Below are 26587 nucleotides of genomic sequence, written 5' to 3' on the forward strand. Positions count from 1 at the left end.
GTTTGGCGCACGACAGCTGGAACCTGCCATCAGAGTTGTGTAGAACTCAGCAGGATCATATATACGCACGATCACTCCTTGTACAGCTCCGCAGTCCTCACTCTCCCTTCATCAAGCACACTACCCAAAAGATCACCCTCACTACCACCTCGTGGCACAAGCCTCACTCCGAAATCCCTTGGTAAAGCCACTAAAGCACTCTTGATCGCGTTATAGTCCACGTAATCCGTATTTGGTGGATTTGTCACACTGGCCTCAATCCTGTACAGACTGAGCAAACGGAACAGCGCAGCATAGATTAGCTTGCTCGCTATCAAAGCACCAGGACAAGACCTAGATCCGGCACCGAAGGAGAGGTGAGGCGGGTTAGTGTGCGAACTCGGTGTATGTAAGGCGTCTGGAGATGAAGGAGGAGTGAGCCAGCGTTCTGGGTCGAAGGTAGCGGCTGTAGGGCCCCAGTAGTCGGTATCTATAAGTCGTCAGCTATCCATCACACTGCCCTCGGCTGGATGAAGGTGGATATTTCCTTACCATGATTACCAGCCTGAGCGTTGATCAACACCATCGTCCCTTTCGGGATGACAGCATCCCCCCACCTAACCTCTCCCATTGTCTTTCGCGGCAAACTCATATTACTAACAGTATAATACCGCCCCGCTTCTTTCACGATAGCGTTCAGATATGGTACGGTTTCTTTCTCGAAGTCTGTTGCCCAGGCTTCCTTCAACGCCGCGTCGGTAGGATACATTCTGCGTATCTCGGCATATGCGCGGTCTTGGAAGATCTGGCCTGCGGGTGTGGAAAGGGAGCCGATACAGGATACAAGCGTACCAGGTATAGTTTCGAAACCGCCAGAGACGAGAGACAGACAGATGGAGCTTACCTCTACGCCCGTGAGGCGGGTTTCTTCGTCCTTGAGGATGGCGGCGCTGATGCATGGTTTTTCCGTACCGTTCTTGATCATCCCGCGGACTTTGTCAAGAAGTTCGTTCAGATACTTGTCTCGCCGTTCACGCAGTTCTTTGGAGCGCCGATTCTTTTCGTTGTTCGGCAGGTATCTCAAGATGGGGACGTAGTCTTGGTAGTTCTCAGAAGCGGAGCGGAGGAGCGAGATGGCGGATCCCACTTCGAGGATCTCGCGGAGCAGATCGTCGTAGACTGCGTCCATGCGGATGCCATAGCATAACGTGAGGGTTGTGTTGAGGGCATAGCGTTGTATGTACGGTCGAATACTGACCTCAACTTCTCCACTCTTGCTATCGCGATGGAGGTCACGAAGGATGCAGTAAGACTCCAGATCGAACATATCATAGTAGTTCTTCATCATACCCTTACTCAACGTAGTCGATGCAGCCTTGCGCTTGTTCCGACAACTCTCATCCCACGGGGAGCTTCCAATAGTGAAACCTTGAGTCGAGGAGATCAGCCCATGGAATGTATACAGTTTTGGCCGATCGATCAGTCCTTGAGAATTTGAAACCAGAATCTTTTTACAATCTTCGAAGGAGTTGACAATCACAGCGCGCGTATTACCAAGTCGGATCTGGAAGACAGAGTTGCCGTACTGCCGCCACCATTTCTCGCATACTGTAGCATGGTCGTCGCCGAGCTGGGTGAGATGACCCGTAATTGGGAGGGCGCCTGGTATCTCTGGTAGACCGAGGATGTACGGGACGTCAGTGCGGGTGAGCAGCTGTCAACGTTAGCTCATATCTCTTAGCATTCAATGGTATGCTCACTTTGTATATTACGAAAACTGCAATTGCAACGATCGAAACCACTGCCACATGACCAGAAGGGAGGTACCTGACATGGGGTACTATATCTGGCATATGATCCATGTTGGAAGTGAACAACGCGAAGCTTATAGATCAGCAGCAAATGGAAATAGCCATTAGTAGAGCGTCAGAATGGTTTACTTATACTTGCCATGATCCAGATCTATTAGCACACTGCCTGCACCCAGTACTATCGTGCATGATTGTGAGGGGTTCGTTCGGAAGCATTCCGAAGATAACGGCCGCTTATCAGCTCTGCTCCCACCTTTGAGTTGCTGAACAGCCGCTCGACGCGCTGACAGCACTTCTTGACCAACATGAAGGAGACTATCGTGGGCCTAAAGCTCCTTTCGCATGGAGCTGCCGAATCAAGCTAATGACGTATGCGAAATAGAAAGAATGTAAGAGTGCTATACACCAGCTCACCGTTCGTCGTAATCAAGCCTGGAAAGCCACAATGATGGTATACCCAGCAATATGCGTTGACGTACTATCAAAAAGGTGGCAGTGTATACCTTTGAAATACGTTATCGCGTGACTGTTAGATCAAGATCAGATGTCAACAAGCTTAGCATGCTTAACATCAATCTCATCAACAAAATCTCCAATATCCCCAACCTCCGCGTACCCCTCCGTGTTGCCGAATCCCAAGTGTTGCTCAACGCTCTTCCACGGGCACAAAGCCACAGAAACATTTCCCTTGTCTCCTTTCCCACCAACACACCATCCACGCCCTGTCTTACCCTTTAGCTCGTTTATATGACCCTGTAAAAACCGCAGTTCTTCGTTAAAAGCATCGAGGAACCGGTCTTTCTCATCAGCCCTGACCTTGCAATGGACGATACTCCATACCAGTTCCCCACGACGCGCTTGTTCGAGTTGCGCCTGAGTTGTCGGCAAGGGGAGCTCGGCGTTCGATACATCAAGGTGTTCGAGGTTGGAGTCTACAGTAATTGCGTCTTTTAGACTCTCCAGTAAAGCTTGGTTGTCTGCGCTTGGGATGAAATCGTTCAAGTGCTGATCAAGCGAGTCCCATTCTCCGATGACGTAAATGCACGATGGGTCTTCCGTCTGCTGCATATAGTAGAAGGTGCGGCCGGTGTAGTTCTGCAGGACTGTCTTTGCGTGCGACAGTTTCGAGCGGAGGGCGGCATCATCGATTGTGGTACCGGGTGTGAGGTGGAGGAGAGCGAGTTCGGTGATGGGCATTGTGGACGCGTATTTGGTGGCTGCAATGGCTATGTTATCGCATTGTTAGTATATGATCAAGAAGACGTGTCCCTCTTTATGGCATTATTGTGGTGCGTGATGTGCGCGTAAGGCAGACATGGCTGCGTAATTATCCTCAGGCAGAAGTCTGGTTGCGTGGAAAGGAGGATTCAGGTTGCAGCGTGATGCATGACACGCGAACGCTAGTAAGCCACCAACGGTACTTTGGCTGCCCTGGACCCGGTATTATCACTATGACTTCCAACGCTATGTCCAACTGGGAAGCTGAAAGAATACATGTAGCATACTTGACTCCGTATGTTAGGTCAACCGTCGTTGTAACTGTCTGTCTTGAAGTATCATTGCCGCCGCCACACGTTAATCACGAATGCACGATATTGCTTCGCATACGCATGTACGTCCAAACTGTCAAAGATTGACTCTCTGACAATAGCAGATCTGGCAGCGATAAGTATCGAAAGAAGAGAAAAGCGCGCCACAGTCGACCTGTCTGCAAGGTACGTCCTTGGCCACCTTTTTACCTGTGTAACCATTGGTGGTATTGCACATAGTTCATCTGCGTGTGCCGTGGCAGTAAACCATGACCCCATGGATCAATGTGGTTTCAAGTGCAGTGCTACTGACCCATCAATATCTTCAACGTCTCCACCCCTGCCCCAAGCACGTCTGGGCTTCTCGTCCCCTTCAGTACTTCTTTTAAATCCTCTATCACACCCTCCGCCTTACACTTTTCCACCCCCTGAGGCACATCCACTACACTCCTCAAACAAACAATCCCCCGATACCTGATCGCCTCATCATCATCTTTGCACAGCCCTACCAGCCACTCAACACTCTTCTTCTGCTGCAAAAACTCCAGCACAGCGATATCAACACTCAGTAGCATAGCCAGTGCGCCACCAGCCGCCGAACGCGTAGCAGCGTCATCAACATCTGTCATGGCGAGCAGAAGGTGCAAGCGATGTTTCGCGCGGGGGCTTCCGTCAGCGAAGTTCCCGATGCAGACTGGTGAAGCCATGAGATTACATATGAGTTCCGTTGCCGCACGTCGTATCATAGTATTGGCACTGAGTAGTAGATCATCGACAACAGTATCGAAAGACTGGCGTATAATATGGTCTTGTGTATTCCGGTCCAAACTCGCGAGGTTTGTGAGCGCGAGCAGCGATTCAAATGCGTGTAGTTGCCATGTGCTCGAATCTGTTCGCTGTAGTTGGCTGAGGAGCGGGCGGATGGCTGATGTGGTTGGTAGCGCGGCGTTGAAGACATGGGAGGGGTTTATGCTGATCAAAAGTCGGGAGAGTGCTTGTGCGGTCGTGGGCAAGGCGGCTGGTGGGAAAGGCGTCGTGCCTGTGGTTGAAAGATCGTTGGTGGAGGAAATGTGGTCCCAGATCTGGATGAGCAGTTTGACCGCGCCCTGCTGGGCCATCAGACCTCGGGACTTGGTCTCTTTCGAAAGCGAGAGGAGTATCAGACTGCTCTGTGTAAGGATTGATGGAGAGCCCTTTTTGCAGACGTGGACGAGGAGGGGGACAACCCCGGCTTCGAGAATGCGTTTGCATCGTATAGCGACGTCTTCGTCATTGAGTAGGACGTGTGGTGCGGATGGCTTCTGGACGTTGGCGTAGGCTTTTAGTTGTGCCATGCGCTTCTCCTCTTCCGATTGCAAAGGGAGGTATTGTGTGATGTTGACGAAAATAGTGAGACCGCCAAATACGATGTTCTTTGGTGATGAAGGATCACTCATGGTTTCGATGAGGCGTTTGAGGAACTTGGGCGATTTGGAAAGATCCTCTCGTACTTTGGGTTGAAGAGAAGCATATGCCAGACCCTCGACAGAATCCTGCTTTGAAGATGTGTCGCCGCCTATGACCATTGACTTGAAGCTAGCGATTAGATCACTCTGGTCTACTTTCTCTGCCCTGACAATCCTTGGCGCATCCTCAGACGGCTGCTCCTCGCCCAGCTTGACGAGTATGAGCGCGGCTAGGTTAGCCCGCTTCTTATTCTGACTTTCTGCAACCACGTCCTCCAGCCATTCTCTGCAGTGCTTGCTGATCGCCTCTCGGCAATTCTTATCCACGCATGCAGCGCTGATAAGTTCAAGAGTCGCTTGTTCGAGGTTGTGCGACTTCTTGCTCTGGACCCTAGGCACCAACGTGCTGACGAAGCCCTCTGTAAGGAACAACGCAGCTGCTGGCGTGACAGCGACTGGAAATATGGCTGCAGCCGCTGAAAACGCGATAACGAGGTCGTTCGCTTCTCCCTTCTTGGTCCGAGCCGCAACAAACTTCGATATCAACTCGCTGGCAGTTTCTGGCGCAAGTTCGAATAGCTTGATACTTGCGAGGGTAGCTTGACTGCGTAGGCTGGCAGGTAGTCGGATATCCAGTGAGGTGAGAATCACGTCGAAGCTATCCGCGTCGATGATCCCCTTGAGATGCTCTGCATAATGAGCGAGCAGCTGCGCGATGCCTTTCATCGCACGTTCTGGGTGCTCGAGCGCCTCCTCCATCATCATGGCTAGACTGAGCATGAACATGTCTCGATGACCTTGCTTGAACGATTTGTCGTCGGGCCAAATCGCTCGGTTGAGCAAAACCTTGAGCAAGCCGTCGATAGAGTCGTCACCCCGCTCGAACATTTCGTAGTAAATCCGCGTCGGCTGCTCCCGGACGGCTCTCGCAAGCCACATCTGTGCTCCCGGATTCTTCAGTAGCTCGCCCGAGACCTGATCCAACACATCATCTTCGCCCTTGAAGTCAAACAAGATATCCATCGCTTGTTCTGCTTCTTTCTGCTTCAAGCCATGTGTTTTTATCGCCTTGAGTGCCTTTTCTCCATCGTGTTCATCCTTGCTCCTCACCCAAGCTCGACAGTAACCCAGCAATTCGCTCTTATCTTCCTCTTCCTTCAGCACAACCCATGCTTCCTTGATGCGCGGATGCTCAGGCGCAATCGTACTAGCCTCACGCAGGTACCGAGCTGCAACAGCTAATTCGCCAGACTTGGTGCTCTCATTTGCCCTCTCCACAAGCTGCACCGCCCTGTCTTCGTCAGAAGTAGTTGCCATTGTGGGGTGTATGGTGAATGGAGATCATCTCAACTGACCAACTTGTGGGCTCATGGTTGCGTACGTGTCACGGGGCCTGGAACGATTTGATGCAGGATGCACGGGCCTCAGCGGAGCTATTTAGTGGAGAGCGGGGGATGGCTGATCAGCTCACCCAAGTTCCGCCTACAGCGATCCTGAGGCGTCAAGTCATCGAGAGCACTTGCTGAGCGGGGTATGCAGAATCTTGTTCGTTACCAAATACGGTTCATGAAGTCATTACAAATAATCTAATCCTCGCCCTTCAGCAATGAAGCCTATGCGAATCTGTTCTGCGCCGAAAGATATGCGCCTAGAAAATGCTCAAGTACTAGATGCTTCGCGAAGAACAATGAAACCACCAAACGCAACTCCAAAAGTATCGTACAAGACCCCAACCAAAACCATATGCAAAACGCTATGCGAAACCCAATATGTAATTGCGAAACGTGCGCCAATTCCATTCCCAAATGTCCTTGTCCCCACAACTCCATGCTTATATGTTCTCATCATCGCGTGCACCACTACTTGCCGTCGTCGACAGCAGTATCTGCTCGTTTGCGCTGGATAACGCCAAGGAACAGCAGGCGCTCCCATACATCGTCCTTGACGAGCACGCGCGTTTTGTCGAACGGCAGCCCGTCGAGCTCCCTCAAGCTCCTGCATAGATTGGCAAGCATCATCTCGGTGACCCGCCGCCTAATGCGGGTTTCGTAGTCCAGTCGCTGGAGGTGTTGCACATCTGCTTCAACTTCTCCCTCAGGTAGAACGAAGCGGTTCGTGAGCTGCTCGTCGGAGGGTTTCTGCCTGAGAGACATGACCCGGTTTTCACATGTCGGAGCGTAGAAGCGAAGCGTGAGCGGGTTGTCTCGCCAGTCTAGCTTCGAAAGTGTAGCCAGCTTGCCTAAGACCATTGCGTTGGCACGTAGGCGCTCGAGCTTGTTGCCTGCCAGGAGAAGCTCACTTAATCGCTTGATGTTGAGGAGTGGCCGAAGATCTGTCAAAGAGTTGAAGTTGAGGTTGATAGATCGAATGTTCGGCGTAAGCTGACCGAAGTTATCTGGTAGTTCCTTTAGGCCCATGGAAGCCAATTCTAGGCGCTGAAGGCTCAGTAGATGTTGCGAGATCTGAAGGCCATACGTCGGATTGAGCGAGAGATACAGGTTGCGAACTTCTGTATTCCTGACAAGATTGCTCGCACACATCTCCATGTCCGACTCCGAGTTGAGGATCTGTTCGCGAGCGGAGAATGTGCGTAGATGTCGAAGATGTTCTAGGCCAGATACTTGGGTCAAACAGTTGCCATCAACATAGAGAGACTCGAGCTTAGGGAAGTACTGATCAACATCAAGCATCGTGGTTCCGTTCCGGCAGATACGGATAGACCGTAGGAATCTGCAAGGCTTGAAAGCCGTGTCGATAAGTGGAAACTCCTCTATCTCATTGTCATCTGCGTATCGTTAGTAATGTCCCAGCAAACGTAGCAACCGAAAAACATACCAAGGTTGAGATGCTGGAGCTGGGGCAAGCAGTGCAGGTTCCGTACTTCAAGCAAGTGGTTCTTCCTCAAATCCAGATCGGTAAGAGATTTCCTGTCGAACAGATTAGCAAACAAAGATGAGATGGAGTCTCTAATCGGACTCACAGATTTGTTCGGCTGAAGTCAACCGTGTCGATCTCGTTGCCGCGAACGCTTAATTCCATCAGGCCATCGAGATGTAGAATGCCTTGAAGAGATCTGATCTTGTTGTTGTCCGCCTTCAGAATTCGGAGATGCACCAATTCAGCGAGGCCGTCCAATCTGTCGATATCATTACCGGATATGTCAAGGTGTTGTAGGTTGACGAGGGTCGTCCAAGAGGTAAGTCCATTCAGACAGTTATTCTGTGCCTGCAGTCGACGCATGGAGTAAGGAATACCCTCAACCTGATTGATCTTATTGTCTGAAACATCGAGCTCCTCGAGGTGGTAGCAGAGCTCATCTAGACGGTGTAAGCTGTTAAGGTCCTTTTTGTGGAGATTGACAGTACGGAGATCTTCCCAATAAGGCTCATCGGGCTCGACATCCTGTAGTGCCTTCACAAGCTCAGCAGTGCCTTGTGCATAACGATCTTCTAGAGCTTTAGAAAACCGGCTACCGTTATGTTTCACCACGACTCGATCGGGGAGATCGAACTCATCGATCTGGTTGAGAGTAAACTCAGGTAGGTCACTGAGCATGAATGTGACATCCTTTACAGGTGATGATGGTGCAGTCACAAGCGTATCCCGTCGTCCATGGCGAAGAGAGGGCGCAGAGACGTTCATCGATAACTCCATCCGATAATTCTTCGACGGGGCATCATCCAGAATCGACAAGTCACCATCTCCGTTGAAGACGGGCAGACGACTGGGTCGTCCATGCGACATGGTACGGGTACCATTTGTCTGTCCCCAAGCTGGTTGCTTCTTATCTGACATCTGCTGAGCACTGGAGGGTCCCCATTGTTGGCGGCGTTGCTTCTGAGCATTTTCGGGTTGAGGTTCGCGTGCTTGATCCTCGCGCTCAGCGATCGAGATAGTAACGTTTCGTACTCGCGGACGTTGCACACTTGCAGGAGCGTGGTCCCTCCCTTCGAAATACTGAATCTCATGTTCGACGCCATCTTCTTCTGACTCTGGAATGGCATACGTTGTAGGCGCATGAGGCATCTTGTGTGTGCTGTATATCCGCGGGGCTTGAGTGCTCCACGATGTAGCTCGTGTGTCAGTTTTGGGGAAGCTCCAGCCAAAGTTCGAGGCCTTGGAAGGTGCCGAGCTTGTTTCCGTGTATGCGACACCCTTGCCTTCACGAGTCACTGGACGCGAGTCTTCGTCGTCGTCTGGCTTCTCTGTATCTTCGAGGATGGTTTCTGCTGTAGGCTGGAGGCGGACTGGAGAGCCTGTTCTAGTATCTAGCTCAGTCGTATCTTCTACTGTCAGATCAGGAATGTTGCCGAAAGGATCATCTTCGCTAGCATTCATGGCGCTTGGTTCTTCCGCTTGTAGCTGGTGCTGCCTGGACGGGTTCTTCTGGCGGACCCAAATGTTCTTGTCGCGATCAAAGCTCATGCCTGCGACTTGCTGAGGGATAAGATGCGCCACCGCTTCGGGAGCTAGCGTCGCGACACATTCCGAACGACGTGATGCATTTGTGACAATTGTGTTTCCGAAAGATGAAGCTGTCGATAGGAGTGTGGCGTTTCCACGAGGCGCAGAACTAGGGCGATGGTCCTCGTCATCCTCGGTCTGGTGCCTGTTTGGGTTGTCCGTGATCCGAATATCATCCTGCTCAACCACCACACTCTCTCCTTCTGGTGTTGCAGATGCTCTCAGGCGTGATACTCGAATAGAGTTGACCGAAGAGTTCAAGAAAGTATCGTTCTCGTTTTCTTGGTATTTGCGGAGGTGATTCTCGATTCTTGCATCTATGTCTCGCTTATTCGCGTCCTGCCAGGATGACTGTCGCCCTTCCTTGCTCGGGGGCCGTTCAAACGTCAACATACTGGAAGGATGGTCGTTGACTTCTTCGAGCAGCTGAGTCTCGGCTTCCGTTTCTTCGAGGCTGCCCAAACCACTAGTTGGTCGACCCTTGGTGCGGATAAAGTCCATGATCTTGAGCGCTTCATCCAGGAAATCTTGCGTGGTTACGGATCGTTTGCGAGTCTTATCGCGCGCGCCAGGCTGCCTCCTCAAAGTGAAAGCAGCGACCTGGTTGGCGACGGCCTTTGCATGATCTCGTTCTGTATCAGTATCTGACATGATGGATGAATCTAGGTGTTCCCGAATTGTGTTGAGCTTTGGTGAAGCTTGGATGAAAGCTTCTGTAGCTTCCATGATCTCTGCTTGTATCTCCTCTCGCCTTCGTTGACTAGGCGTAGGGTTGCGGGGTCTCAATATGTGCCGTCGGGCTAGCGTCTCTGAGTCGGCAATGTTCTTCGAGGGATCTAGGCTGCCGTCTTGCGTACGTCCAACAACCGCCTGGATGGCTGCATGCGAACGCTGTATTGTGCCTGCTTCAGCATCACTCGGTATATCCTCGTTCTCTTCATCTTCATCTGCTGCAGTGATTGTCCTTCTACGCTTGGGAGTGGGGTTCTTGAATGGCGATGTCGGACCTCTCTTCCCTTCAGCATACTCGTGAACAATTTCTGAAAAGTCTTCTTCTGGGAATGCCTCCGTCTTTTCCTCAGAGCCCTTCCGGTGTGGTACAAACTTTGGCCGACTGACATTCTGACTGACACTCCGACTGACATTCCGACTGACATTCCTTATTGGGTTCGCTGCCTGGCTAGATACACGTCTACTAGCTTTTGAAGGCTGGCGTCGGACTGGTGATTCGTCAAGCTGGAACTTGAAAGGTTGGCGGCTGCCAGGAGGGGCAACATCTGTAGAGGGTGACTCGTCGGGGGCGCTATCGTTTTGCGCATCGTAATCATCATCGGATGTTATTGCAGAGTAGTCACCAGAGAATTCGTGCTGATTTAGCTGGCCTTGGCCGAAAGACGGAAGTCTGAATGGCAGTTCCGACTGACTTTGATCGAGGTTCTGCATGCTCCTTTCTTCTACCGATGTCAGCCTCGATTGCTTCGGCGCCGCCTTGCTTGACTCTGCTGTGCCCTCTTTGACACTGGAAGCTTTCTCAGATTTGTACTCAAGCTGACTGAGTCGTCTCTGTATACGGTTACTTGTGAAGGTGTCATGCGCATCGAAGAGCTTCAACGGACTTCCAGAGCCTTTTGCTCGGTCTGGACTCAAGAATTGTTCGCGTCGACGATGTGGTGTAGATGGGTTGGTGACCAATGCTGGAGGAGGCGAAGGGTGTTTCGTGGTTGTACTCGACTGAGCTGTGACGGCACGACTGCTGGATGGTCGCGACCCAGCTATCCTTTCTGGCGACGGGCTGAGAGGCTTGCGATGGAAAGATCCGTCCCTAGAATATCCACCTCTTCGAAACTCTACATTCCGGTTCATGTCCGCCATGTCTGGAGTGCCAGCAGGAAGGCCCTCTGGTAGCGACTCATCTTGCAGTCTGGCGAAAGATGAGTCCTCACGGCTGTAACCCAGTGCGCTTTCTTCTTGCTCGGACTGAAAATGGTCCGGGGGCGGCGATCCGATCTGGCGTAACCGGTTGGCAAGTTCGGATCCTCTGAAGTTGGGGGCAGGGTTGGCAGCCTGGCTAGTCTTCATATTTCCGGTCATGGTAAGGTAGACAGGGCTGAAGTTTTCGTTCTCGTACTCGATCTGGCCGCTCACAGTCCGCACCGGGTCGCTTGGCGGCGGCGGCATAAGATTTTGAGAGCATTCTGATGGCTCTTCTTCGTGTATTGTCTCGTCGTGGGAGGGCTCCTCTAGTTCTGTTTGTTGTTGCTGCTCATCTATTGTGGCATCGTGGTCTTGTTCCTTTTGTTGCGCGTTCCGTCGCGTGGCTGGCCATGGTGGTGGACTCGAAGGTAATGGAACGGCAGAAAGACCCTTCAGCAGCCCAAGCCTGCGCTTTGGTTGCGCAGAGTCGTCTGATGCCCCTCCAGCCGGCGGTTGGAAGATGTTCTCAAGACCTGTGGGGCCAAACAAGTCGGTCTGGCCGCCGTAGCCTACTTCGCCATTGACGAGCCTGCGCCTCCACTCGGGCGTGTCATGGGATCCTGGCTCTTTTGTGGGTGATCTCGCGACCGTGTTGTGTGCGACTGTTCCATAGTGGATGCCGGAGCCTTGCGAGATGGAAAAAGACGAGTACGAGGCGCGACGCGGGGGCTCAATGTGTGACGCGTTGGGCGATGACGGGGCGGGCGGGGCGTTGATGTCGCTGTAGCTGCGCTCGAGGAGGGCACTCCTCTGCTTTGGCGGCCGCAGCTCTTTGCCGATGCTGCGCACTTGGATCTCGGAGAAGGAGCCTGAGGACTGTCGCATGCGGGGAAGACGACTGCGGGCCTTTGCCGCGCTCTGGGGAGTCACGGCCGGGCTTTGGACATTGCGTGCAATTGTGGCTGGCGATTCCTGGGGCCATTCTTCGGAGAGCCCTTCAAAGTAGCTGGGCTGTGGGGGGTTTTTGGCCATGGTGGTGGTTGTGGTGGTTGTCTCGGCCGGTGCCGCGTTGGCCGTGTTGATGTCTCAAGTTTGGGCGCTGGAAAATGAAGCGGTGAGGAGGAAACTTGCTGGCTGGCGCCGACGCGTCAAAATAATGCTGCTATCTTAGCGCAAACGGCATATTGCTTCTGCGGCTTTCTCAATGGCGGGCGCAACGTCCAAGAACGCGTCGACGAGTCGTGCTGACTTGTTATCGGGTGTATATCGATATACTAGCGAGCATCTATGACATCTGATGCCGGATGCACGGCCTATCCCCGCGTGCGCTAAGGAGTCGTTCCCACAGCAACCACATACGATCTCCCGCAAAACGCAAGACGACAATGCGCCGACGATGACTATCCCGTCAATCAAGAGAACTAGACCGTCCCGAGAAAACGGCTACTCCATCTCTGAGACGGTAGCAGATCTTGTCTTGGCGGATTCATTCGCTTGTCTCCCGAGCTTGTTTGTTGAGCTTGGTCCTCCTTTCACGCCGCCGTGGCAGCTGCGACACAGACGCCGACCGACGATGCGACTCGACCCGACCCCACCTTATTTTTACATCATCACTGCTGCTACCCATAGAACATTGTCACATGTTGGATTTTAGTTAGAGCTGCATTGTGTCGAGGACAAGCTTCTCGTCACGATTGCCCATAAACATGCCGCTCTATTTACACCCTCACTTGAAGCGGGGACTGGACTTTGATGGCTTCCATGTGGATCCAGAAGACCTTCTCGAAGAATCGCTCGCAGAATACGAGGACGCTGAGCACCGGGCGGCGAAGCGACGAAGAATCGAAGCGATTGCATCCCGATATCTGCGTGGCCGAGCACCCGTCATCGTCACAGCAGGGCTAAGAGGACCCTTCAACAATGACTGGAAGAACCCGTGGGCAAAACCCATACTAGAAAAGAGGAAGAAGAAGATATCACACAAGAGCAACAAGGCCGCTGTTGGCCGAAGAAATGCAGTTGGGCATAGGAGCAGCGCAAGGGTGAGGAGGAGCACTGAAAGCGTTGTCGTCGAAGAATCCGCGCCGCCCCAGACAGAGTCGCCGGAAACATCCAGGGCTGCCAAGGACGATCTCGACCGCCATGAACACGACGATAGCCTCGACGAAATCGAAGTCCCGCCCGCGACAGCGCCCTTACCCGACGACAACGACGACGACGAAGATGTACCCGAGACGATAGAATCCGTGAGCATATCCACGGCTAGATGCATACAAAGTCGCTCTCCTATGACAAACCCATTCTGGTTGCGTCGCCCTGACTCCGCGAGAGTCGACATGCGCAAGGCCACAAACCGGAACACGGATACGTCTCCAACACGGTCACGTTCACGAAATAGCGCCTCACAAACACAAACGTTATCACAACTGCGGCTCAGTCTCCCAAAAGCACCTATTCAGGCTCAGACATCGGCACTTGGAGCACTGGAGCAAGAGGAATGGGCATCAAGCGCATCGGCTTCCATGATGATATCCTCATCTGCCAGGGGTGCCGATACGGAAGTTCAGGCACAAGTCCTAACCGCTGCAGACTCAATAACCGAGGCAGGTGATACTCCGGCTCTGACCATAGCAACACCTCACAGCAGTCAGTCGGGACAACGGTCACAACGGACAGTACCGATCATCACTTCTTCGATAGGAAGTCAAGGAAGATGTACAAGAGATGATGTACAGCAGTCTGCGGGTCGATCTATCAACTCAACATCAGCCTCGGACCCAAGAGAACCGTCACGACGCAACAGTCACCAAGATACACATAATGCGTCCACGCCCAGGCCAGTTTCTAGAAAATCGAAACTGAGGCCGAGAGCAGTCAACTTCGACTCATCGCCAGAGAAAGCTCCCTCAGTCAGAGAACCAGTTGCTGAAAAGACTGCTACCCAGGATGAAGCCAAGAATAAGCTGCAGGAGGTCTGCACAGAGGAAGTTACCGTCGAAGTACAAGCATCTCCGCAGGTGGAAGGACATGTTACCGTGGTCCAGGATGAGAATCCGGATTTCCGCACTAGTCGAGGCAGTCATAATTCTGACTGGTCTACACAAGCCGCGTTGCTGCGAGCTCAGCTTGAGTTCCAGCAAAGCACTTTCCCCATGGTATCGCCTGAGGTCCTTCGGTTGGACTCACAACCCTCACCTCTAGATACACCTCGTCCCTATTTGGCCGCTCCCATCGCAGCAACTACACCCCATTCTGGCTTCACGGTCCAGCGAGACGAACCGCTTGCACCCGAGACTGTACTGCAGGCTCCACCCATCAGTACGCAGGACCTCTTTGGCGCAGCATCACCATTCGCGTTCAGCACAGTGAAGAAGAAGCCCGAAGAATCACAACGAAGCAACCTGCGGTTCGCTCTCAGTCCTAGTGATGGGGTACTGAAAGCTGACGCAATCTCTAAGAGCCCCACTCCTGGTGCCGACCGAATTCCACTGAAGGATAAGAACAACATCACATCGATCTGGAGCTTCACCACAGACAAAGCTTCACAAGGATCCCAGGGGCTTTTGGGTGACATGTCCAAGGGGGCGTTGAAGGACATTAGATTCCCAGCACTGGACATCGACACGTCACTAGGTGACTTCGGCCCTACCGGTGATCTGGATTTTACAGACCGATTCCTTCGTAATATAGACGACACTTGAATGCTATGACAAAGAGGAAATATGATTTCGTCTTCAGGCAATGCTGTGCGGGTCAGAGCAACACGGAAGCAGCGGCATGTTCACGTCCCACCAGTGGCCTTAGTCGTCGTGGCACTCTGGTCCTACTAGATGGAAGCATTCCTGTACCGGTATCACAGCGACGTGCAGCGATAGTCACGTAAGGGTGCAGCAGGCGGTGAGAGGCCACGTTCTCGAGTGATTGGTCGTCGACGTTTGGAGCCCATGCATAGTCAATGCAAGCAAAAGACCTTGGGTAGAGCACGGATTGATATCGGCGAAAGGGGTGAGGCAATCGCGATGGGATGGTATAGCCGGTACCGCATAGTTTGGATACGGACCTTTGTAGGGGCACGGGGAGGACGGCGCGGAGGCGGAAAGACGTCTACCTTGTGTCACAGATGTCAAGAATATTGCTTTTCTAATTCCTAACGAAGCTGCAAAGTGAAGCTGCAGCGCGTGACTGCAGCCTATAATGATGGCATGTGTCGTGGGTTGAACCTTGAAAGCGTTCAACGTCGACTAGCTCAGTCCGTGACCCGTGCCGACATCGTTCATGTGGCTCCTTGTGCACGGACGCTCCTGCCTCGTCTTCACATGGACAGGCAACCACGGCATCGCAGCAATTGCCCACGCAATTGCCGCCAAGCCCAATTGTCTTTGTCGCTAGAGGCCAAACTGCCCTCTCCACGTCCGTCTTCTGCATCGTGTAAACAAACATCGCACGGTACCGTCGAGAAACCACCAACCACTCGGGCCATCTGCACTGACGCGCTTTGTTACGCGGTGGCAGTCAGGCAGACGTCATTGGGCCGCTCGCTTGAGATAATCTTTGCGCCACTTTGGCCTTGACGCCAAACCACACAGAATTAGAACGTGGACCTTTCGCATCTCTCACTGGTGTCTCGCTCGCTAGCACCCTGGAACCACATCTGCAGCCCTCCCATCCGCCAGCGCCGCTGCTCTGCACGCTAATCTGGAAGATCCGCCCCTGCTGGCCCTCCGCTGTGTCTCCGCCGCGCCCAAACGACAGCATCCTGGCAAACGACCTGAGCGCCCACCCGGCAATATCTGCCACCCATCCTGCCACGAGGTGCCTTCCCAACGGTCGAATCAATGTCGAGCCCATGTCACCCCAGCCGGACGCCCAAGGAAATACCTCACCCCCCGCATCGGTGAGGTCGAACGCCAGCCATGGAGTTCGCACGCCGGACCCCGAGCACGACCAAGTGACGCCCAAGACCCTCTCCCAGACGGGCCGTTCACGCACGGCTCCCATTGTCCACGATAAAAACAACCTTTGGAAGTCGTCAATTGACCGCCCCCAGCTGGACGAGCGCGACAGCATATTCGCGACTACCTATCTCCACACCGACAGCCCCATCTCCTCTCCGCGGGCCAGCGCACGCAATGTAGACCCCGCCAACGATGCTCCCGAACACAGTCTGTCAGAGATGGCAGCACCAGCACCTCCCCAGAGGCGATTGATGGATCCGCCCATCATTCGCAGGAAACATTCCACCCTGCCGCCATCCACTTCTTCTATCGACCACCAAGCCGTCTTGACTACCCCCTTCAATCCCCGCGCAGCCATTACAGCTGGTGTGGGTTTCGACGCCATCCATCACAGTCCTCCGCCCTTTATGAGTCCCGTCGATTCGCCCGTACAGCACCCCAGCACCCCACCGCGTCCCGAACTCCAATACGAGGCTCTTCTCGAGAGCGAGGAGAGACGTAGGAATAGAGAATGGCGTGAGGGAAAGCCTGTTCCGTTCAAGGGCAACATGATCTCCGACCAGCCTGTCATGGACGTTGAGATGGAAAAGAAGATTGAAGCAACACTTGCCAAGACTGAGCAACCTACGTCTGCCCGCAGTCGGAAAGCAAGCCACTATCTACGCGTATTCAAGGATGGCGACCCTACCGAAGAACCGAGGAAGAAGGACAACAAGGCGAGAGAGCGTCCGTCCGTTGAGAGAACCCTGTCCACGCTTTCAGAGGAAGCCACAAACGAGACTGTTGCTCTGATCGATCAGCTCCGTCGCGCGTCAATGGCGTCTTCCGTCGTACAGTCACCTCTGGGCGGTCCAATCGAGTCATACTTTGAAGCGAAAGCCGCACCTCGCACGGAACCAGGCGCTGTCGCCACTCCCTCTGACGGAGGCACGCGACCGGATGTGAGCACTCCAGACAAGAAGCAATTCCCGCGGCGTCTTCTCGAGGACATTCGCGGCTTCGGAAACTTGACCCCTGGCGCGGACCCAAGATCATTGCTCTCACGCAGTCTTCCTACCTCGGCGGTGGAGAAGGTTCACGCACACGCACCAACGAACGGATCAGCACACTATCACGAGCCGTCCGATTACTTCCAAGTCAAAGATGGAGGCAACAGAGAACGTACACCGGGCTCGGAGGAAGACGACGAATCGGAGAAAGAGCAAATATCTTCAGCTCTATACTTCCCCCATAGGCGTCTCAAGACAAGTGAGCAACTGCCTACAGAAACACAGAACCAAGATAGAGAGGTGAATGCTGTCGAGAAGAGGGCTTCAACTCACGAAGTTGCGGGGCCAAAGGGCTGGGCCACAGAGAAGGATGTGCAAACCCCACAAGAAGTAGAAATTTCTCTACAGTCCCAAGATACCAATCAATGCCTTCATGGTGATATCTCCACGGCGACTTCCGTAAAGAAAGACAAAGAACAACCGCTGACGTCCGCTGGCGATGCGCTTTCAGCTGAATCTGAATCTGAGTCCATTGCCGAATCTACTCAGTCACATCTCGGTTATGAATCCAGTGCGACTGATGAACTAGGAACGACGCCCACTGCGACTACGCACAAACAGGAAGTTAAAGCCGCTGCGCCACAGGTAGCTCAGCCACCCGCCCCACTGGGAGCTGTGGAGCTGAAGCCGTACGATCACCAAGTGGGCGGCCATTCCACCGTCTACCGTTTTTCAAGACGAGCAGTTTGCAAACAACTGAACAATCGTGAGAATGAGTTCTACGAAACAGTGGAGCGGCAGCACCCAGAGCTATTGGAATTCTTGCCAAGGTACGACAACTTCCCTCTGCTATCGATCAAAGCTGAGACTTCAGCAAGATATTTGCGTTCGTCCCATGTTTCAGTTAAGTCATTTGCTAACATTGCTATCTTATAGGTACATTGGTGTCTTGAACGTGACTTATCGAAAAGCACCCAAAAAGAAAAAGGGCGCCAAGGACAAAGCGAAATCTGATGCCGCGCCAACTACTTCTGCAACACAGTCAGAAAATGCTTCAAGACAGGCTTCCAAAGCTCCTGGAGATCGGGGCAAAGATGAACAACCCCGAGTAGTCAGCCACTCGCAACAAGTTGGTATGACCATTCCTCAGGTAATATTCGAGAACAATCGGCATATCATCCCAGACAACCTATTTCGTGTGCCACCACGTTCCACCACTCCAGATCCATGGATGAGGAATTCCTCGATCTTACAGCAGCAACATCGGCGAAACCAGAGTGATTACGGACATGTCTCTCAAAGTCCAACACGGCCTCCGTTGCAGCATACCAGCAGTTGGGGTGTCACGACAATTAACAGAAAATTACAAGAAGAAGTGCTTCGTCAAGTTTTCGCACCGCCACCCATCCATCATCGGTCGCGTCACCACCACCATGGGATCTCTACCCGCAAGGCTGGAAGAGATACACCACAGACTGTGGCTGGTTCTGCGCCTACCATAAGGAGAAATAGCACAGATGTATCTGGTTTGCATCCACCACTGACAGAAGAGTGCACACGAAAACAAGTTCTGAAAGCTGAAGCACACCGACATGCTTCCGACAAGAACCCCAATTCTGCCCTTTCTAGCTCGGCTGGACGACCAGAAATGAAGGGCGATACTCTGAAGCCATCGCAAAACACTATTCCCCGCCGTCGTCATTCTGGAAGTGGACTTACTAGGAGACCTTTGGGAATAGATACTATCCAGAGACACAACTTGGAATACTATGAAGAGGATGGCTATGGTGGTGATGCCGAGGAGGAGGTATTTGCCATGGACGAGGATCGCAACGCCCTGATCGACGCAAAGGAACAGAACAGGGGTCGATCTGTGCAAGTCTCCGGCACACTCAATGGCTCCGATGCTCAGAGGCCAACGGAGGGTACCATGCTGCCAGCTCCAGCTGTTCCTAATGGCACGGGTGCTCCGCTTAAGGACGAACCTTCCAACCCCGATCAGGCGCAGCACCAGCCTGACGAGCGCGTTCAACACTTCATCCTTCTTGAAGACCTTACTGCTGGCATGACAAGGCCTTGTGTCTTAGACTTGAAGATGGGTACGCGCCAGTATGGTGTGGAAGCCGATGAGAAGAAACAGCGGTCTCAACGGCGCAAGTGTCAGATGACCACCAGTGCTCAACTCGGCGTGCGAGTCTGCGGTATGCAAATTTGGAACGCCAAGACCCAGAGCTACATCTTCGAGGACAAGTATTTCGGTCGAGATCTGAAAGCAGGAAAAGAATTTCAGGACGCGCTTAAGCGCTTTTTTTGGGATGGGACGAGCTACAAAGCAGCAAACAGACACATACCCGTCATATTGGAGAAGATCAGCCAACTGGAACGCATGATAAGAAAACTTCCAGGATACAGATTCTACGCGAGTAGTTTGTTGATGCTCTATGATCGTGGGGACGGTGAGTCGAAGGAGAAAGACGCAGCACCCTCTTTACCTAACGGCTTGTCGAACCTGAGCAACGAAGACGTTTCAACAATACCATCTGGACTTACATCGCCAGGGCCGACAGTCGCTTCTAAACCGTCAACCAAGAAGCACGGAGAGATCAAGCTAAAAATTGTCGACTTTGCCAACTGCGTGACTGCAGAAGACCCTCTACCAGACGACTTACCTTGTCCACCTGAAAATCCCGACGGCATCGATAGAGGATACCTTCGTGGCCTCCGATCACTACGCCTCTACTTCCAACGCATTTGGAATGACATCAACGAGGAATGGGTCGAACGAGGCGAGGGCGAGGGCATGGCGCGAAATCATCACCATGGCCCTGGTTTAGGTGAGGTTGGTGCGGGCTGGATGGATGATGCTGGTGGTGAGGATACAGGCTACGCCAGTTTCTAAAGAAGAGGAGGAATAGCAAAGCTGCCCACGCTCGACAGAAGTCGGACAGTCGATATTGATACGTCCATCACTTTTCCCTTCCCTTCATTTCCGCGTTCAGTCTATTTCACATTGTGTGCATTTTGGGTTGCAAGCATGGTGTTTTGGTGCATAATGGTAAGACAAAGGGTAATGAAATTGGCAACTCTTTTGGCATGCATCGGCGCAGCATTTATGGGCGGTCAGAACCTCTGCGTTGTGGCTTTTAGTTTTTGAAATTTGCGGAATCTGGGGTGTTCTTGAGGCGGATTCTTTGTATATTATCATAAAGAGTAGGGTAGCGCTAGCTCATTAATACAACACTTTGAATGTCGTCATTTATTGGTCCACGCGTGTATGCGCACATGCAAACCCTTACACCCAACTATCTCAACACCTCTCAGTCAGAAGCTATCTCCTCAAAGATATCCACACCCTTTCTTCCCAACGCTGTTCCCACTCCCACAGCTCCTGACCCAACACTCCGCATCCTCTCAAATCCAGCCTTGTCTTCCACTCCGCCTGTTCCAACGATCGTGATCTCCTTCAAATCCTCGTGTTTGTCCAGCATGTTCCTGATCGTATACACGTTTCCCAGTGCAAGTGGATGCAAGGGCGCGCCTGCTAGACCACCTACACCAGATCCATTTGCTGACTTCAATGTAGGTCTGACGCCCTTATCCACCTCAGTATCTGGTACCATGAGTAGACTCGAACCCAGCGTATTGACCGCCGTTATAAAGTCCACTGGACAGCTCAGGTATACTGGTTTCATGCTCACACTTTCTTTCAATACACCGAGTAGCCCCTCAAATTGCTCCTGATACGTATACGGTGGTATCTTGATGCCCACTGCCACTCGTTCATTTTCATCTATTCCGCCTGCCTTTACTAAGCCGACATCGATCTCGACCTTGAGCGCCTCGAGATACGTCCGCAATGCAGTGAAATCGTACGCTGGCGGCGTTTTTCCGGGAATGTTGGGACAAGAGAGATTGATTTCCATGGCAAGGCGCATTTTCACGGACTTGCCAAGTTCGTGGATCAAGTGGTGACATTTGGTTACTTCTTCTGCAGAACCCGTTATGGAGATGACGATGGGCTTGAACGTTTTTCTCCCACTGGGTGGCTCATCACCTAGACCATCGCTGATGGCTTTCACAAAACCCAGGTATTCGGAGAGTGGGATGGGTGAGTATCCTAGCGTGTTTAAACTCCCTGTCGTGCTTGCGTCGCCGCCAAGGTCCTTGTTGGGAGTGCTGGATGCGTGGGTCGAGGGATTAAAGAACGCGAATTGATGATGTCCAGAGTCGTGAGGGAAACCTCCGATCAGCGAGGTGCGAGTGGTGATAGCGCCTGTGTGAGGACAGTTGTAGAGCTCTTGAAGCTGATCGAGAGTTGTACACCAGGGGTTTGCGGAATTGAGAAGGGGCGGATCAATGGTTAGAGGGGCCATCTTAGAGTTTGTGTCGGATTATCGCTGTTGAGCTTGATTGTCGTGTCACGAAGTACCTAGGTAATGTATCACGGGACTGCGCGGTCGCGGCCCGGCCCAGTTGTGGAAGTGGGGTGGGCCGATAAGCTTTGCATTGTCGGCTTCATATCTTCAGATAGCACCACATACAAGAGAAAACGTAAACATGTATAGAAATAACAAGCTCTGCCTTGCAGCTTACATTAACTCCTTAAAAGAAAACCCATAAAGAATAATAGTATTGTAGGCTTCTAGGTTTTCTATCTCTATGTACATAGCTCTTAATACGCTTTATTGTAGTAGGAAGAAGTATTTCCATTCACCGCATCGTAACAACTGTGTAGCACGGCGGATCCACCAGTATATCCACTCCACGCCGCGTAGTGATTGAGATATCGACGCCCAAGCATCAGTAGGCCCTCTTCGATCGTATCCGCATTGTCTTTCCAACTCTCAGGTGCTTTTGCGGAAGATCGGTTCACGATGATTACGCTTAGAGGCGCACCATCAACGGCGGACGTAGTTAGTGCAAACCGGAACGATAATACACGCTAGCGTGGAGGCACTCCTTGGCACCGCTCTAAGTGCATTGCGAGCTCATACAGATCTGCATAAAATGTACCGCATCCCTCTTTGTGACATTAGTAAGGGCTTCGAGGGTCTTTACTGTGAGCCCGGATGTAATTAGCCATGCCTCTCGCTGTTATTGCGGTCTTCGCACATCCATTGTGTGCGCTCCACTGACAGGCAAAGACTACAGTAGTTGATACAGGCTGCCCAGTGCACTCTGACCTTTTTGCATGATTGATCGCTCTCTGGTAGGATGAGAACATCTCGCCACACTCACGTGGGCATGGGATCTTCAGGGTGCCATCCGGCATGGGGTCAGTAGCGTAAGGTGTGACTAGCTCATTGTTCGCATGCTCGAGTCGTACGTGTGAAGTAAGATCCTTGAACTTTGGGAAGTAGCCTTGCGGGTGGCTACAGCCATCTAGGCCCACTAAGATGAGGACAGGTACGATGCTGGATTTGTTAGCGGCTCGTATATCTCTAACAATCGCCTTAGTAAACTTAAAAGCCTCATGTAGAGGAAGGCGATAGTAAAAGTTCTCTTAGGATGCACTCTAGTTAACTGCAGGTGCAGAAAGCTACTGTGTTAAGCAGTTTAAGCAGCTCTATATAACTGCAGAGATTCTAAGAACATTGCTGCTGCTGCTGCTTATTGTAACATAGTGTGCAAGGATTAACTTTCTAACCTTAAGAAAATCTTATATATAGTTTGTATCTTTACTTTCTACTCCTTTAGAGGATGTAAGGAGCTGCGATTAACAATAATAATACTATGTAGACGGGCAATCTCTGCAGCCTTTGTTAGAGGGAAGCAGTAGCTAGTGCTGCTAAGGTTTGTATTTCTCTTATCGCAATGTTCTTCGTGACTAGCAGTTGGCCTAATCGACAGACCTGCTTGTTGGCGTCGAGTTGAAGGCAGCAGTCACGACATGTCGTGCACTCCTCGATGAGCCATTCTTCTAGTCTCTCGAACCATGTTTGAAACTCCACGTGGTGTACGTGGACAAGATTATTGTGTCCAAATTCATCTTGTTGTGTGTTTGGAAGTATTCCGTCTGCTTGTCGAATACACCCTTTTGATGAACGACTCTTTGTTCTTTCGTCTGCTTCAGAGCGCCATAGTATATCAAGATGCGGAACCGATCTGTAAGCCCGAAACTCTTGAAATACAAAGTAATTGCAGTAGAGAGCTTGTAAGAAGTTCTGTCGGAAAGATATACAGGTGAAGATCGAGCACAGGCCACTAGTATCTGTGCTTCGGAACGATTCCGATCGTTCCGAGAAGCATCAGTCTCGAAACCGTGACAGTACCAGAGTAGGCTTCGCTGGTCTAGAGCTGTTAGACCGATGTAAGAGGACACAGATGACCTCGACAGTCTTCCCTAGGCTGGCGTCATCAGCAAGAAGGTCCGCGCTCATAGAATCTTCGAATTCGACCAAAGCGTTGATGGCGGTTGGTTGATAGAATTCTAGCTCCATGTTTGGTCTGAGACCATTCATACGAGGATGAATCTCGTCGTTGATGCCTAAGTTTGCGCAGGCCTACGTGTGGTCAGCTGTCGCGTTAGGTGGATAGGTAAGATAAGAGGTAGCTGGCAGTGCAACAGGCAGCAGTCGACAGTCACGTTCGCGCACTAAAGTAGCGTCGCACGGTCCAATTGCTGCGTGTATATCAACTCGGCTTTCCCACGTCCCTCAGTCTCTCACCAGCTTCCTTTGCCATTATAGCTTAGACCAAGTCTAGTATCTGTTCTTTGAACATAATCAGGGGCTTGGCACTTGATCTAAGCCTGAATTCGTGCGCTATAATGCCACTACGGTGACTTTCCGGTTATTCTTATTTTTGTAGCAAGATCTTGGGTCCTGAGCTTGCTCACACCCGACGCCACAGTGTCGCCAGTATCCATGCACTACTTCTGGCCGACGCGGACTTTTTCATTGAGCGTTTTCGCTTGCGAGAACCTCGAGGAAGAAGAAGATGAATGCTATCCTTGGCCCGTCACTCTGATGCCTCAGCGCGACACCAATTCGTAGCAGCGCGGCAGGAGATTGACTAACCCAACGCGTCCTACTGCAGAGGCTTAGCGCCATATGCACCGACCATGAAACTTTGACATCGTGCTGGTCATCACTCTAATTCCCTCAAAGGCGTCTTTTCGAACTAACCTCCTCCGAAAATGAGTGATACAAGGCCAAAGAAGAAGCGGAGAGGTGGACCTCGTAGTAGAACAGGTGTGTACCATTAAGCTTGCCTAGAGTTATGCTCAAATATGCTGATTCCATCAAGGTTGGTACGTTGTTATCGATGTGAGAATCTTGACCTTCAGACTGACTGCCTTGGTCCAGCGCCACTTGCAAACGCCGCCATACACGCTGCGACGAGAAGAAGCCTGTGTGCGGAAACTGTGAACGCCTGAATCTCGATTGCGAACCATCCGAAGAGGTGGCGTGGGCTGCTTCGCAAAGTGATGCAATACAAGACGAGCCAAATAATGACGCGATAAATGATGCGCCGTTGCTCGTTGACGTTTTCAGGACACGTATGAATGATCTTGACCTCCCGGGAGACTCGTTATTAGGTCAGAATTACATACCCGTGACTGGAATTACACCACCAGGACCGACCGAGACGAACGGTCGGAAGAAGATACGCTTGACTCCGGAGAGCGCGTTTCTACTGCAAGCCTATGTGCGCACCGTAGCTACCTGGATGGACATCTTCGATCATAGTAGCACCTTCCAGCATAAGATTCCACAGCTTGTCCTGGCATCGCCGCTCTTGTTCCATTGTGTGTGTGCCTTTACCGCAAACTACCTCGCGCTTTCAAACTCGAGCCATGACCCTTCTTGGCAAGTCACGGCTAGGAAGCATTATGGAGAATCGTTGCGTTTGCTGATAGACGCCTTGAGTGTGCCATCGCACGAACACGCGCTGACCGCAAGTATGCTACTCTTGAGCTACGAAATTCACGGAGCTTTGCGCTCCGAAGACTATCGCCGTCACTTTCTAGGCCTGACAATACTTATCAAGTCGCGACATGTCACTGCACAGTCGAGCGGGACGGATCTTGCGAATTTCTGGATCTATGTTCGGCACGAGATTGTAGTAGCCATGGCAAGCGAACAGCCACTAATACTAAACCCTGCAGAGTGGGAGGTATCTTGGATTGAGGGCGAGACTAGGGAAGATGTGCTTGGCAACCATGTTCTCTGGATACTAGCAAGAGTAATCAATCTTATTTTTGGACCGGACGGACGAACAGCAGCTGGTAAAGAACAACGCCAAAACTTCTTGCACGAGATAGAAATGTGGCGAAGGGGACTCTCCGATACCTTTGTAGGTATTGGATATGGTGACAAAGACACAGATGGCTTTCGTAAAGTGTACTTCCCTGTTGCTGCCGCTGCCGCTGCAGCCTTTTGTGCGTACATGCGTGTTTTGGATATTCGATGCGTTCTGACATATCCAGGGTATCATATAACACATATTCTGCTCTACGCGGAACCAGAGCTCCAGGATGAAGCCTACATACCTCTAATACAAGAGCAGGCTATGAGAATTACTGACATAGCCATATCGGATTTCCCTCCAGCGTTGATGGTGTTCTCTACGCATGGCTTGTTCTATGGTATGTTGTCGAGCATCTTTCCAGTCTCACAAACTCACTCTAACTCACTCTACAGCTGCGAAACATATTCACGGCATATCTAGGAAGGCACGAATCTGGAACATACTGAACGAGGTCGAGCGTCAAACCGGATACAATACAGGAACGACTGTAAGGCTCCTTCAGACTCTGGTTGAAGAAGATGCACAACGCTGCAGCGGAAGTATCCCTTGAGCTACTCGGATTACGCCGAAGATCTCCGATCCAAGTGTCTGACTTGCAACTCTAAAGCGCGACTGCGCATGGCCCCGTATCTCCAGACTCCTTTCTCACCCAAGTACCTGGATATCATGCGGTACCGGAACGAACCGTCTTGTCGATCAGCTGCAGGCTCAAGCGAAGCCATCACCCGATTGAACACAACGACAAAACTTTCGGAAATGATGGTGGTGGTTATGGTGGGCTGTCAAGACGTTTGGCCTATCGCTTGCCTCGAACGAAGCCACAGCGGTAAAGCTTCAGACCCATAGCGCGTATAGCACATCTGCTACTGGCAAACATCAACATCATCGACTTAGTTTCCCAAGCTCAACACGAGCTCCGATGAAGTGAGCCAGGCGTTATCCTAGTAATAGAATTAACTAGGATAATCCGTCGTCAGTTCACGCCTATGGCACTCGTTTTGTTGAATATCAATTCCACAGAGACTGAAAACAAGATCCGGAACTTGGAAGCTGGGATTTGGAACGTGGGATTCGATTTGTGACACTGCGAGCTTCGCCACCCGCACAGCCCACAAAGTCGGATGTAGGCAGCAACACAACCCATCAAACTATGTACCCTGTTCAAACAAGCGACTGGGCATCGCATATCAGTATCCTTTTCGAGACATTTGTGAACATATCGCATGAATTTGCACAGCTCGTGGATAT

At 51.8% G+C, this 26587-nt stretch overlaps 8 protein-coding genes across 8 annotated transcripts; 3 read left to right on the plus strand and 5 right to left on the minus strand.

The window, feature by feature from the left end:
- Nucleotides 1-71: 71 nt before the first annotated feature.
- AA0111_g8095 (Phenylacetate 2-hydroxylase) lies at nt 72-1841 on the minus strand (the record flags this gene model as incomplete). Its single annotated transcript, XM_028654504.1, has 3 exons — nt 72-469; nt 532-1693; nt 1740-1841. The coding sequence occupies 3 exons, from the start codon at nt 1839-1841 to the stop codon at nt 72-74; spliced, it is 1662 nt and encodes a 553-aa protein (XP_028504377.1).
- A 489-nt stretch (nt 1842-2330) lies between these two features.
- Nucleotides 2331-2987, minus strand: AA0111_g8096 (hypothetical protein; the record flags this gene model as incomplete). The annotated part of the gene is made up of 1 exon (XM_028654505.1): nt 2331-2987. One exon carries the CDS (start codon nt 2985-2987, stop codon nt 2331-2333), a length of 657 nt encoding a protein of 218 aa, XP_028504380.1.
- A 637-nt stretch (nt 2988-3624) lies between these two features.
- On the minus strand, nt 3625-6081 carry AA0111_g8097 (hypothetical protein; the record flags this gene model as incomplete). Its single annotated transcript, XM_028654506.1, has 1 exon — nt 3625-6081. The coding sequence occupies one exon, from the start codon at nt 6079-6081 to the stop codon at nt 3625-3627; it is 2457 nt and encodes an 818-aa protein (XP_028504379.1).
- Nucleotides 6082-6623: 542 nt separating this feature from the next.
- On the minus strand, nt 6624-12174 carry AA0111_g8098 (hypothetical protein; the record flags this gene model as incomplete). The annotated part of the gene is made up of 3 exons (XM_028654507.1): nt 6624-7549; nt 7600-7691; nt 7745-12174. The coding sequence occupies 3 exons, from the start codon at nt 12172-12174 to the stop codon at nt 6624-6626; spliced, it is 5448 nt and encodes a 1815-aa protein (XP_028504382.1).
- Nucleotides 12175-12848: 674 nt separating this feature from the next.
- On the plus strand, nt 12849-14843 carry AA0111_g8099 (hypothetical protein; the record flags this gene model as incomplete). Its single annotated transcript, XM_028654508.1, has 1 exon — nt 12849-14843. One exon carries the CDS (start codon nt 12849-12851, stop codon nt 14841-14843), a length of 1995 nt encoding a protein of 664 aa, XP_028504381.1.
- A 1145-nt stretch (nt 14844-15988) lies between these two features.
- Nucleotides 15989-19985, plus strand: AA0111_g8100 (hypothetical protein; the record flags this gene model as incomplete). Its single annotated transcript, XM_028654511.1, has 2 exons — nt 15989-17916; nt 18023-19985. 2 exons carry the CDS (start codon nt 15989-15991, stop codon nt 19983-19985), a joined length of 3891 nt encoding a protein of 1296 aa, XP_028504394.1.
- A 418-nt stretch (nt 19986-20403) lies between these two features.
- On the minus strand, nt 20404-21459 carry AA0111_g8101 (hypothetical protein; the record flags this gene model as incomplete). The annotated part of the gene is made up of 1 exon (XM_028654512.1): nt 20404-21459. One exon carries the CDS (start codon nt 21457-21459, stop codon nt 20404-20406), a length of 1056 nt encoding a protein of 351 aa, XP_028504393.1.
- A 2765-nt stretch (nt 21460-24224) lies between these two features.
- On the plus strand, nt 24225-25889 carry AA0111_g8102 (hypothetical protein; the record flags this gene model as incomplete). The annotated part of the gene is made up of 5 exons (XM_028654513.1): nt 24225-24279; nt 24335-24338; nt 24394-25469; nt 25518-25676; nt 25732-25889. The coding sequence occupies 5 exons, from the start codon at nt 24225-24227 to the stop codon at nt 25887-25889; spliced, it is 1452 nt and encodes a 483-aa protein (XP_028504392.1).
- Nucleotides 25890-26587: the final 698 nt, after the last annotated feature.

This window comes from Alternaria arborescens (assembly GCF_004154835.1).
Source record: "Alternaria arborescens strain FERA 675 chromosome Unknown contig_19, whole genome shotgun sequence".
Lineage (NCBI taxonomy): Eukaryota > Fungi > Ascomycota > Dothideomycetes > Pleosporales > Pleosporaceae > Alternaria > Alternaria arborescens.